Source organism: Phaethon lepturus, unplaced genomic scaffold (assembly GCF_000687285.1).
Source record: "Phaethon lepturus isolate BGI_N335 unplaced genomic scaffold, ASM68728v1 scaffold1851, whole genome shotgun sequence".
In the NCBI taxonomy this organism is placed as follows: domain Eukaryota; kingdom Metazoa; phylum Chordata; class Aves; order Phaethontiformes; family Phaethontidae; genus Phaethon; species Phaethon lepturus.
This window is the reverse complement of record NW_010515317.1, coordinates 9,613-22,115: the sequence shown is the minus strand read 5'-3', so window position 1 is coordinate 22,115 and position 12,503 is coordinate 9,613. Positions and strand designations below refer to the sequence as shown.

General features: G+C 43.3%; 1 protein-coding gene across 1 annotated transcript in view; it reads right to left on the bottom strand.

Annotated features, from left to right (window-relative positions):
• Positions 1–2,182: 2,182 nt before the first annotated feature.
• Positions 2,183–12,503, bottom strand: part of SENP2 (SUMO1/sentrin/SMT3 specific peptidase 2) — a 16,979-nt gene continuing 6,658 nt past the window's right edge. Inside the window, exons 8-17 of the mRNA XM_010295664.1 lie at positions 11,209–11,306; positions 9,939–9,996; positions 8,181–8,244; positions 7,315–7,464; positions 5,862–5,993; positions 5,312–5,515; positions 5,106–5,185; positions 3,564–3,648; positions 2,787–2,882; positions 2,183–2,245 (exon numbers count right to left, since the gene is read on the bottom strand). Coding sequence (XP_010293966.1) covers positions 2,183–2,245; positions 2,787–2,882; positions 3,564–3,648; positions 5,106–5,185; positions 5,312–5,515; positions 5,862–5,993; positions 7,315–7,464; positions 8,181–8,244; positions 9,939–9,996; positions 11,209–11,306 — 1,030 coding nt within the window. The remainder of the gene's footprint in view (positions 2,246–2,786; positions 2,883–3,563; positions 3,649–5,105; positions 5,186–5,311; positions 5,516–5,861; positions 5,994–7,314; positions 7,465–8,180; positions 8,245–9,938; positions 9,997–11,208; positions 11,307–12,503) is intronic.

Below are 12,503 nucleotides of genomic sequence, written 5' to 3'. Positions count from 1 at the left end.
CCCTCCCTCCCACCCATGGGGGACACACTGCCACCGGGGAGGGCGCCTCGGGGGACCACGTCACTTGTCATGCCCCTGTTTTGGGAGGGTGCAGGGAAGGGAGAGCAGTCCCTGCCCCACCTACAGCACAAGCAAAGAGAGGAGCAGTTTTCACGTTTGCCGTCCCAGGGCCGGCGTGGCGCTGGGGGACACAGCGCAGACGGGTCTGACCCCGACTCGCTGTCTGAGCCCCTCCACGTCCTGCACCCACCTGCTCGCCCAAAGCCCAAGTGTTGAGGGGCTGTTTCTCCCCATGGGGTGGTCTCACGGGGACCCAAGCCAGAGCCGAAGGGCCAGAGCCCACGCGGTGACCTTGTAGGCAGCGGGGATGCGACTGGTACAAGTTCTCCTCCACGGAGGCTTTCAGCAGCCAGAACCACACGGGCACTTCCAGGTGAGGGGTGCAGGCAGCCCCTAAGGGGGCTGATGCCGCAGAAGTGCTTTTTGGTTTGGCAGAGGACAGGGAATGCACCGGCTGGTGGCACATCTAGGCAAGCTGTTCATGGCCGCGTCATCCTGCTCCCTCCATCCAACGTCCAAGCCCCCTCTGTTTGAGGGGCATGTACAAGGATGACCTGGAATGCATCCTTACGGCAGCAGGGGTGTTTTGTTGTTGTTTTTTCCCCAAAAAGAAAAGTTCTACTTTCAGAATCCACAGCCTGCAAGGTCAGCCTCAAAACTGCATCCCCAAAGGGCAAGAACCAAAGCTAAGGGGAAAGGATACTTAAAGCATTCGGCTACTGCATCCCAGTGTTAAACAACGGCTAAAATCTTCCAAGTCCTCAGGGATCCAGGGAAGATCTCTCTTTGGAGAATCTCCTCTGATTCTGTGATGGATTAAGCTAATCAGTTTGAAAGCAAAGACTGATGCAGCTGCTGCCCCACAACACAGATAAACCGCCTTATCAGCCGATCCTCAGGCAAGGAGCAGCACCCCGAAGGCTGATCGCACCCCCAGTGACAGAGGGGATATCCTCAAAATCCCCATCTTGCCCCCAGAGCTGAGGAGAGGAGATACCTCATCACCAGTCAGGAATCCCCTTATGGTATGGGAACTATGCCATTACAGAAACAGTCTGACATGCATTTTACTCCGCTTCCGCAGTGGTATGCTGCAATACTGCATGGAGACACCCGTTCCAGTAGCGGACAGCCCGTTGTTCGCCAAGCTGTGCACACAGGCTTTGTTTGTGTGAGTTACCCCAAAGAGAAATCTCCTACCCCCGTATTACCGGGATTGTGCCACATCCTGATTGCCCCTCCAGGATTGTGTGGCAATCGCTTTAGAAGCTTTTGTTTTCTGATAGTCATCCCGGCTTAGAGTCTTCTTCCTCGCAGGTTGTAAGTGAGCTAAAAACCATACTGATACATCAACGTTTTTTTTCAATTAAAAAAAAAGAAAAAAAAAAAATCACTATTTCATTACCAGGTAGTTTCTTTCCAGTAAGGCTTTTTATATAAGTTACTTATTTATTTTAATAAAAAGAAATAAATACTTCTCTTTTCACATTAGATAACTCCCTGGAGACAGAAGAAAAAAAAAAAAAAAAAACAACAAAGAAACAAACCAACAATAAACCAACCCCAGCTACAGGGGCTTCACTATGGATTTGTTACAAATCAAAAGATGGTAAATGCTTTCTTTCTATGGTCATCACAAATCCAGTTTTGGGAATCAAGTAGATCAGAGATATTCCAGAAACAGAAGAAAACTCTCCTTGAGGAAACAGTAGCTAAGCACATGGTCCTTGGGAAAATCGGTTCAGGTGACACAACTGTTACCACCACCTCAGGTGAGAGTCCCATTTGTCCGTAATGTGGCCACATGTGCTGCGAGGTATGAGCGTCCACCTCAGTGACGGAGGTTCATGGCATTTCTTCTTAACCGTTCCGTTGGCAAGGTCACGGCAATCTTTCCGGCTTGCACTTAAGGTACGTTAGCTAATCTCAAAGAGAGTTACTGTCTCTAAAATTGGGGGCGGGGGGGAAGCAGGAAACCAACCCCAAACTTAACCACTACTTCATAGCCTAAACAGGAAAATTTGTGTGCCTGCTGCCTTTTCAAATAAAGTATTAGAAAAGTAACTAAAATAAGAGTTAGTCACCCCAAGGTGATCACAGTGTTAATCTAATAGTGCATGTCTCACAGCAGCTGCTGATGGATTATTTCCCACACCATCTTCTTGCGGAAGTAAGGCATGTGATTCTGAAAAGAAAAGAAAAACCCATTAAACATAACATCACCACAGAAAGAGGCAGAAAATATGCATAAAGAACCCAGTTAATTCTTTAATATGAAGTTCCTTTTAAGAACTGGCAACACTTGCCATTTGGGTACAACATGGGTTTCACCCACGCAGCTCCAGATTTACACAACAGCTTACAAGCACTTTAATAAAAGCCCGCTGAGTTGGGAAATAACCAGTGTCTTAACTGGTCAAAGGGTTAAAACCCATTTCTCCAAAAGATACAGAGGCCAGATATCACAGACCCACTGGCTGCAGTATCTCGCCCAAGAGGAATCTCACCGATTCAACTAGGAAGCAGATACCAGTCGTAAGGATGGAGAATGCAGCTCTGCCCTGCTGAGGCCACTTTGAAGTTCCAGCCCCAGCAACCATGCACCCAAACTGGAGAGGTACAAAACCCCAGGCCCTGCCCCAGACACAATTAACAGCTGCTGCGTAACTTCTCTGGCTCTTGTGTCTGTGCAAAAAAGTCTGGAGCTGTTTATAACCTTCACTCACCTGTGTAAAGGTTATTGGTTTGTCTCTCAAGATAAAGTCTGCATATTTGCACATGAAAACCCCGCAGTCACTTCCATTCAATTGCTGAGGGATTTCCTAATGAATGCAAAGAAGATGGAGAATTTTCCTCTATCTTAAAAGAAAAGCAATTTGGAAGTAGCACACGTTACCCGATACCAGCAACACACTAACCAGACACTCGTGAACCTACTTGCATAATCCATTTACCACTCCCGGACACAAGGAATAGACCCAATTAACTGCACCTCATCCCTCCCCTCTGCTTCCTTTACTTGGATGTTACCATCCAAATTCTTGGCAGGCTGAGAAGGGATAGCAGCCTTCCTCCCTGCAAGGTGTTTTGAGGTTTGGTTTGCAGTGTTGTTTCTTAAACAAGTCTTTAGATACTGCTTTTTACTGCGAACTTGTTAAGAAACATCAGCTCAACCCTTTGCTTTGTCACATGCCGGGATCTGTGCTCCAAACAAGAAGCCTACGTTCTCTGACAACGGCTAAACAGATTTTTAAATCTTACTTGCAAAGCCAGATTCACCTTAATGTGGCAGACTAATTAAAAAAGAGAAAGTATTCAACCAGCACGGAGAGGCATTGCTTCAAGATTTCATCCCCCAAGGTCCCCTTGCAGCCTGATGTGGTACCATAAGAACACAGATGCTTATGGCCATTCTCTAAAGGCTTGGACGTATTAGAAAGCGTTAAGACCTTCGTGACGAGGAGTTACATTCACATTTCAAATTCAAGTAGTGCTCAACATACATGTGACTCCATGCTATGAAGAGTCCACTCCAAAAGAGTCAGTTCCAGATTTCTTTTTTCCCGGCTTTCTTCTTGCAGGTATTGGCTGTTTGAAACAAAACAAAAATCACTCAGTTCATTAATTTAGGCCAACAAAAAAAGAGCTGCTGAAGGATCACAGGAAGATGAATGGCAGGACAGTAAGATGTCAGAGGATCCTCACAGCAGAGGATTAAGGCATTTGGAGGAAAAATCCAAATCTTCAATTTACAAACACATTGAGAGGCTGCGAGGTAACGGTCAAGAATGAGACCAACAATTCCAACAGAGCCTTCCACAAAAGCATAAGCTCATTGCTTAGTAGAGGTCGAAAAACCCCAGATCACATGTTGTCAGAGGAGGAACAGAAAAACCAAGCAAGGAACCATAATGCCATAAAACCACTGTGTGCCTTAACCCCACATACGGGGTACACCTCTGGAAGAACAAATGCAAACACTTTCGGGCTAATACCTCTGGTGGAGGAAGTTCCCAAGCCACCAGCTGCTGGAATAATAGTCTTGAGGAAAAAAATTATTCAATGCAGACCTGTTCTTATACCTTTTCCCAGGCATCTGCTGTTCACTGCTCAGGAGAGCACTGGACTAAAACACCACTTGGTTTGTCTCTGGGGGGCTGCCCTCGTGCTCTTGCTTTACAAAGCTGTTGGATTAAGGGTTTTTACAACTTCTGCATCAGTGGCAGCCACGTCTAAGGCTTGCACAACATGAAAAACTGTACCCGTTACATTTGAGGTGTATGCCACGGCAGCTGATAAGTCTGGAAAAGCTTGCTACAAGACATCTGTCTTGAAGGAGAATGTCAAAAGTACAAGTAACACACAGTAAGGACACGAGGGTAGCTTGCTGGGGTAAGCTGGAGGGAAAAGACAGTGGCTTTGTTTAAAACACTGAACAGAAGAGGTACAGACAAACTGAGAAGGAGCACGTTACGTAGCTCACTACAGTAGAAAGGATGAATATTACAAGTAGGGGGGAAAGGTCTCAATACAAGAAAAGGGTAGAAGAGTTAAGCAATAAAGAGTAGAAGTATACGTGTAGGTGATCACAAATTAGGAGTGTATATACCCTTGGGCACGAGCATTACTGAGTTTCAGTCTGAAAAGCTCTTAAAGAAGGGGAAGTTAAAAACCTCTTAGAAGACTAATCCTTTTACAGTCAGGTTGGTATTCTGAAACACTTCCCTGGAATTCTTCCCTCTTGTCAGTTTTAGTGATTACTAACAAAGTCAGTGTGTGTGCCAGGGGGCTATCATGTATTTGACAGTGACGCTTTGTCTGTGCATATAGTGGGAAGGTGGCAGAATCCAGGCATCCAAAGCCCTGGGCAGAGGGGACGATGTGAGACTAGAGAAGTAGTCACTGTCACACAGCTTGCAGCAAGCGAATCAAAGATTTCTGTTTCATTATCTGCAAGAAATGTGAAAACTTGCAGTTGTGTTACAGGGACAATCCCCAAAAACCTTCATTCACAACATAAAAGCAGTGACTGAGCAGTTACTTACAACAAAGTTTCACAAATCTTGTCCCCTTTTTGTCCCATTGAGTCAAAGTATTTGATGGTCTTCTTTCTGACATCTATGACCTGTTATGAAAAGGTGACTGTTAGACAAAGCACAACCTTGTGCTGCGCACACGACAAAACCTAAATGACTTTTCTTGCTAGTTTTTTCTCCCCATCCAATTCTAAATAAAAAGCCAGCTGACTCACCACTAGTGCCCAGTGCACTCTCAGGTGAATCGGCACCAAGATGAGGTCATGCTTGAAGAGATCCACAGCTCTGGTCCATCTTTTTACGGCTTTGTAGCCCCCAGAAATTAGTTTGGGATAAAAGAAAGTACTAAAAGCATGGACTGCTGGATATCCTTCCTTCTTATTTCTTTCCACCAGAAGAGTCATGTAGAAATTAATGACCTGTACCACAGACAGTAAACTTGAGATGTAAAATAAGGCACTAGCTTACCAAATGAAAAATACTGCAACATGTCTTTGCTGCCCCCCTCCAAAGTACGCAGCTGAGGGAACTCCAGCCTCAGCTGTCAGCTTTTGTTCTGAGAATTTTGCACTTGGTTACTTCTGCAGTTTGACAAAAACACCTGCCAGCCACTCCAACAACCTTGACTAACTCCTGGAAGCTGCATAATACAAGAAACAGTAGGTCCTTACGTACCTAACATAGGAACTGTACAGATATTTCTAGGCAGGAGTATTTTTAAGTAAATGCTGAATTAGAATATCACTGTGCTGCAGCTAGTTTTACCTCATCGTTTAGCCAGCGAAGGTTCTTCAGCGTGTGGATGTCCTCACGAGTGACCTTTAGTTTGAAGGCACTGCTCATGATCTCATCTGGCTCACCTTTGCCAAACGCGGCAAAGACCTCTCTCTCCATGGCCTGAAATGAACAATTAAATGGGGAAGGACTTGCAAAACAGAGTATGGAGCACACTAATCTGTGGGCAGCTTTCAGCTGAAACAAGGCCTGTAAATTAAGCTCAGGTGAAAGAGCAACTGGCTTTGCCAGTTTTTTGCTAATTTAACAATAGCATTTTTTTGTTTGTTTGTTTGTTTCAGCATCTTAATGTTGAACTTTAGAGCCCAGGTTTGCTTCCACTTCTTTTCACAAAGGAAGCTGGTATAAAACACGTGGACTAGCAAACACACCAAAGCAGCTGAAAAACGAAGTGCAGCAAACACCTTTCCCACGTGATGCTGCAGCCCTCACAGTACTGAGGTTTAAGCCAACCCCAGCAGGCATTCTCCATACCAAGGCAGCTAAGTCAGGAGCCTGAAAGAATTTGGAGGCGGGGGACTTCAAAGGGAACTGAAGTAACAGCAAAGGGGGAAACTGAGGCAGCTACATTGGAGTCAGGCAATCAGGAGTCCAGGTTGCACAGGCAACTGGTTGTAATATGGATGTTTCCATCTAAATCTGCTTAAGGAATGCAAATAAACCACTAAGTCTGTTAGTATAAAACACTCTGATCTGCAACAGCATCTCCTTCTTGGTTGTTTCTGGGCTAGCAAAGTAAGAAAACACCTGGTTTTCCTCGTACTGAGCATCACACTGCAGACTCGTAAACTTTGGATTTGCTAGCCTTTTCCAAGTCAGTCCTCAACGGGCAAGAAAGGAGGTGCTCAATTAGATCAACACGACTGCAACTCCAAAGAGTAAAAGCAGCCAAAATCCATACAAATAGGGGAACCTAAACTCACACTCCCTGTTGAATAGCATAGCTAAGTTAACTCCCGTGACCACTGTTACACGCAGTGCAACCATGCCCAGCGTGCGTATGTGACTCTGCGAGATCCTGAGGATGTACACAAGAGGCTCAGGTCCCCTACAAGCCTTGCAACACCGTGGATCAGCAAAAGCTTATTTGCAGCTTCTATCACCAATATAACTGTATGAATCAGGTTAGTGCTGCTGCGGGAGACTGTTGTTAAACCTGGACTAATTTTTGTCCTGGTAGCAGAAGCCCCCCAAACCCTTAGGTTAGCACAACTGAAGGAGTGTGTGGAGCATATGAAATCCTTAAAACCAGCTTTATTGCTGACCTTTGCACTGTGAAGTCACAGCTGCAGATACTCGGTAACAGGTTAAATGCAAGTTCTTAAGGTTCCAAAAAACCTTAAGAAGCACCTATAATAAATGGAGTTCCCTGCATCTGTTTCACAGCCTTCTGTTTTGTCTAACAGACCATCAGCTATGGTACCTCTGTGAGTGGAGAAAAGTGTTCCGCTGTTTTCTCTGAGCTTGGGAATTTCTTTTCTTCCCCATCAAGGGCAGATGACTTTCTGGACAGAGCAGGTGCCAGGTTTAATTGGAGTAACACCTCTTCTGAGATTCCATCTCCGTACTGTCTCTGTTAGACAAAAGGATATTAAGCTAGCAGGCAAGCACAGGTTTGTTTGCTGGGGGGTAGTGCAGAAAATCTTGCTCATGTATAAAACTGGAAGGGTTTTTGTACACACATCCAACTAGCAAACTCCAAAGTCATTTTTTGTTGATGACTGCATTCCAACTGTGCACCCAGGTAGGGCTGCACTCAAAACAAAACGGAGGCAAGAGAGGCAGAAAGTTAGTTTGGGTTGGGCTAGCATTAAGAACGCCATCAAAGCCTCCAAATGTAGATATGAAGTTGAGATTGAGATTAATATTTCTGATTTCCATGATTAAAATTTTATTTTTTATATCAATCCTGACCAGAGATTGAAGTCAAAGAGATGTACTTCCTATCTCACAAAACAAAACAAGACTAAAGATACCGTAGTACAGCTCTGCAGGTCAACTAAGTCTGTGCACTAAAGATTTTGAAGCTATACCCAACACATTAAAGGGGAAGAATAAAAATAGTATAGTGCAGCATGCTCGTAATAGTCCAGAAACAAAATTGATGGCAGCGGGAAACCCTTTGTGATAGCGCTACTCATCAAATAATGCTCCTGCTTCCCCCACGAAAAACAACAGGGACAAATACATTACTTAATCAACAGTATGTTAAGTGAAGAGTGCAAAAATCTATGATCTCAAATAGCTATCTATTCCTAAAAAGTGAAATAAGGAGTAACACAAGCCTACCCCTGCGACGGCTTGTTTCACTGGTCTTCCCTGTTCATGCAAATTTTCTGCTGGTGTGTGGTACCTGCGAGGAGAGGCAGAGAGAAAGAGAGAGAGGAGTGAGCTGTGTATCCATACTGTCCCGTGTAATTCTCAAGAATTCACCTTCTGGATAAGAAATGCTTTTTCAAGGCTGATTCTGACTAGAGCTTCAGTTGCACACATGAACATGTGACAACATCATCTCAGCTTCCAGCACCATTCTTTCGTAGCTGGAAGACAGGGATAGAATGAAGAGCTGGGAGCTTCACAAACTTTCTTCCGTCTACATGTGCAGTACTCCTTTTGTTTCTCTTTATCAGTTTCATTATTTGGAAAAAAGGGAAGCAACCAGCACTTCCTCTATCAAGTGCTTTGTGATCTACTGGTGAGAAATACTGCATGCTAGGTGTTATACTGCAAGGTATAACATGAACATCCACAACTATACTTGCATCCAAATATAGTTAGCTTACAGAAACTAAGACCAGCACATTGAATTAAAAATGGGACAGCTACAGGATGTTTACTTGCCTTCTATAGGCTAGTCAAGAGAGTGACTATCCCCATTTGGAGAGGATTATCATTAAAACCACGCAGACTCTGAAGAGCAAACAAATACACAGACATTAAAGTTGTCCATATATGTGTCCCTTCTTCAAAAACAAGAATTTGCATTGTCACCATAGATCCCCTTTTTCAGGAGAGAGACCTACAACAGACTCTCATGGTATCCTACACTCATTGTGCTTTAAAGGCTTTCAGTCCAGCATGGTAAGAGCCTTGTTAAATGACTTCAGTTGGTAGCTAAATCTGAAAAAAAAGGCAAGAAAATGTTCCTTTTACTTGAACCCATCATACTCTATCAGTTATTTTATTGCCTTCTCTCCCCTCAAGCTCAGGGGAACCAGTGACAATTTAAGCACAGGAAGAGTGTTGCACAGCTAAATATAGCGCTAGCATTTAAAGCAGGGAGAAGAACAGGGACAAAATTAGCTAAAAACCAGGACCACCATAACCGAGTCTCTCTGCTCCCACCTACACTTTCTCCCCTCTCATTCAAGGGCAGGCCACTGCAGAAAGATGCGTGCATCAGACTGCCATACAAAATCTCTCCCTGTAGCTACACTTACTGCAACCAAAACCCCATTTCCCTCAACAACGCAAAGCCATCTTGACCTCACGGTCCTGCCAGCTCAGGCAGCCCATACAAATGAGTGCGCTGGCCTCTCAAACAGGCAGACAGCCCAACTGCATGCTTCCTTTCCGGCCTCATATTCAAACCCAAGACATCCTGTAAGTCACAAAAACGGCCTCGGTCCCACCAGGCTTTACAAGCTCTCTAATCCTTACACTTACGATCCTAGTGCCAAAGTGAAAGAAATGAAATGTCAGCTCATTAATGGTTTGGCAGAAAGACACTCACAAGCAAAAACGGATTCTGCAAATCCAAGGATAGCTTGGTAGGGCCACCACTCACCCTCACTGATTTTCTTCCCACAGCAAAGGACCCAGAAAACACCACACCAGCACAACCCTGTCTGTCACACGGCGCGGCTCTAGCACGGGAGCTGTATTGAGATGCAACTGGCTTGTGAGCAATTCAGCAGTTCTAGAGCCACAAGCTAGCTACTCCTCTCCCACAGCACTGAGGCAATAAATACAATTTGTCATCTTCTGGACACTACTGGAGGCTGAAAGAGACATGCACATAAAGCCGAAACAAAGAAGAGACTTTACCTGATCACATCACTTCTCTGAGACCACTGTGGGCTGCAAACTTCTCCACATTTGATACCTGCACAGAAAAGCAGTAATATGAAAACAAGAAGGCAACTTTCAATTACCATCAGATGTACGTAGCTCTCAGTTTCCGGGTGATAAATTAAAAAACATCCAAAAACCAAAAAACTTTTAATGATGACTCTATGGTTAGGAAGTTTGAAGTCTGGCAAACAGTTTGAACTTTGAATATCATGTGTATGAGAGCTGAAGCAGGGCATTTATTAAGTTTTAAAACCTAGATTGCACACTTGACTAAACAAGTGATTTTTGCAAAACCAGATGCTCCTCCAGGCTCAGAAGAATAGCTTGTCATTTTCCATGACAAAACAAGCTTTCCCCAAATTCTAGCACCTGCTCAGAAATAATTTCAAAACCCATATGATTGCATAATAAAGTCACAGAAAGGTAAAAAGCAGTATTGATGAAAAATTATTTAAGGGACAAGGAGAAAAACCAGACTGGGGCAATATTAAATGTGTACACATGAACACACGGTATTACAGCACACTGCTGGTACAAAAGGAAATAACTTGGCAGCAAACCAGTTTAACTAGCCCACTTTGCAGAAGACAACTAAGGTCACCTTCAGTAGTTAAGTATCTTCAACTCGCTATACATGATCTACAAAAGAAGCTAACTTGATATAAACAGTGGTACTGTGCCATCAGCTTAATTGGTTTTGAAGCTCTGCTATCATAGAAATAGTCATATATTGTATTAAAAAAGGATTAAAGACTAACACACAGCCACAAGTCTGAGTAACGGGCATCTAAGGGTGCACAGTAAAGTATCACCCTCCACTAGTACAAACAGCCAGGTACTGCAAAGTTCTCCTGTACCGTGCAGAGTTACATCCACAGCTACAAACATCACCGGTACAGTAATGTCTCTCAAGCACAATTTTAAACAAATTTTTTCACTTCAACAAAAACCTTACAAAGCCATTTTAGCCAATAACTAGCTATGGTTGGGGGGGTCCCCCTTCTTTTTTTTCCCCTTTCTTTCCAGAGACAGCTCATTTCATTTTAAGCACTGACATAAGCTATACTAGCATAAACCTGCTGGCTGATTTAGATTACCTTATAAATAGACACAGATTAATGATACACTAGCACTGACAAATCTTTTTAGCATAATCTATACCTTTGAGACTTAAGGAAATGCCCTGTTTTGATTTGAAGTCTACCTACAAAGTGGAACAGATATGAATCATGGGGATACTCACTAGTCCTTACTGTCACACACGGATAGACATCTCCTCCGTATTTTTGTTCTTCCAGGTGACTCCTAGTCGTCACTGGCTCCTTGGAGTAGGCTTGAACGCTTTGGCACAGCAAAAAACAGAGAAGAATCATCATTTTTATACGTATGGCACTTGTTATCGGTGCGTACCAGTTCATTAGAAAGGATACAGTTTACTCGTACACAACTGTCTACATCAGAGTTGGAAGCCATAGTTAAAGCAACAGAAATATGTAAGGTAAAATTAGGTTGTTTAACCCCTCGACAGAAACATCCTGTCTACTGCACTGGTTTCATAACAAAATGCAAAAGGGCATTTCCATGAGGAGGAGGCAGTTTACATTCAGAAGCTTGGCTACTTTCAACTCGGGCATACTGAAGATACAGGAGTCAAATTTTCTGTCTCCAGAATTTCAAAAGAGACTAATCAATCATGAAATTTGATTCTTTTACCTTTTCAGCAGCAAATTAATGGTTTTATTGGGGTTTTTTTTTCTTCAAATAGAAAAAGTATTCTTTACAAAACCTACAAATATCTGGATTAATTTGAGGAGACCATTTCCTTTTATGGGACAAGACAGCATTCATTACAACCATCCTTGACCAAGTCTTTCCAATCTATTTATTAAAGATCATTGCATTTGCTACTGTCTTACTGTGTAGAAAGGCATGCTGGTACTTCAGCACCACCTTGGCATCACTATTTTACAAGAATTAGGCCCCTTCTGCGCAGCTCTGAAGTGTAATTATTCCACTAAGATAATGGCTTCTACTATTTTTGTGTGTTTTACTTCTGTCCTTAACTTTATGCAATCTCTTGACACAGTTATAAGATATCAAATATACTCATCTCTGGTAATACGTGAATCAGAATTACACACAAGTTCCCCTTTGCAGGTTGCTTTAGGAACTGGAATTCTACACGGGTGGGATTTTTGTCAACTTAGTGTATTGCAAAGAGAAAACTTCCTATAATTTGTGTGAGGAGGACTGGGGGAGGTGGAAAGGAAGAGAGACAATTCTGGCATTCCCTGTGTTAACATGAAGTTTCACATTCTTAGACAAAACAGGATTCCTGACCAAGGAAAAACTCATTAACTGCAAACAGGAAGATAAATTCTTTTTAACAGTGCTACAGAATAACCAGCACTGTGGATTTTTACACTAGAAGTTACACTGCCAGCACTAGAACTAGATACTACCTTTCTGAACACAGAGACAAGAAAGGAGTATCAGAAAGAGAAACAGATTCATATCAACAAGTAGTCTTCACCTTTA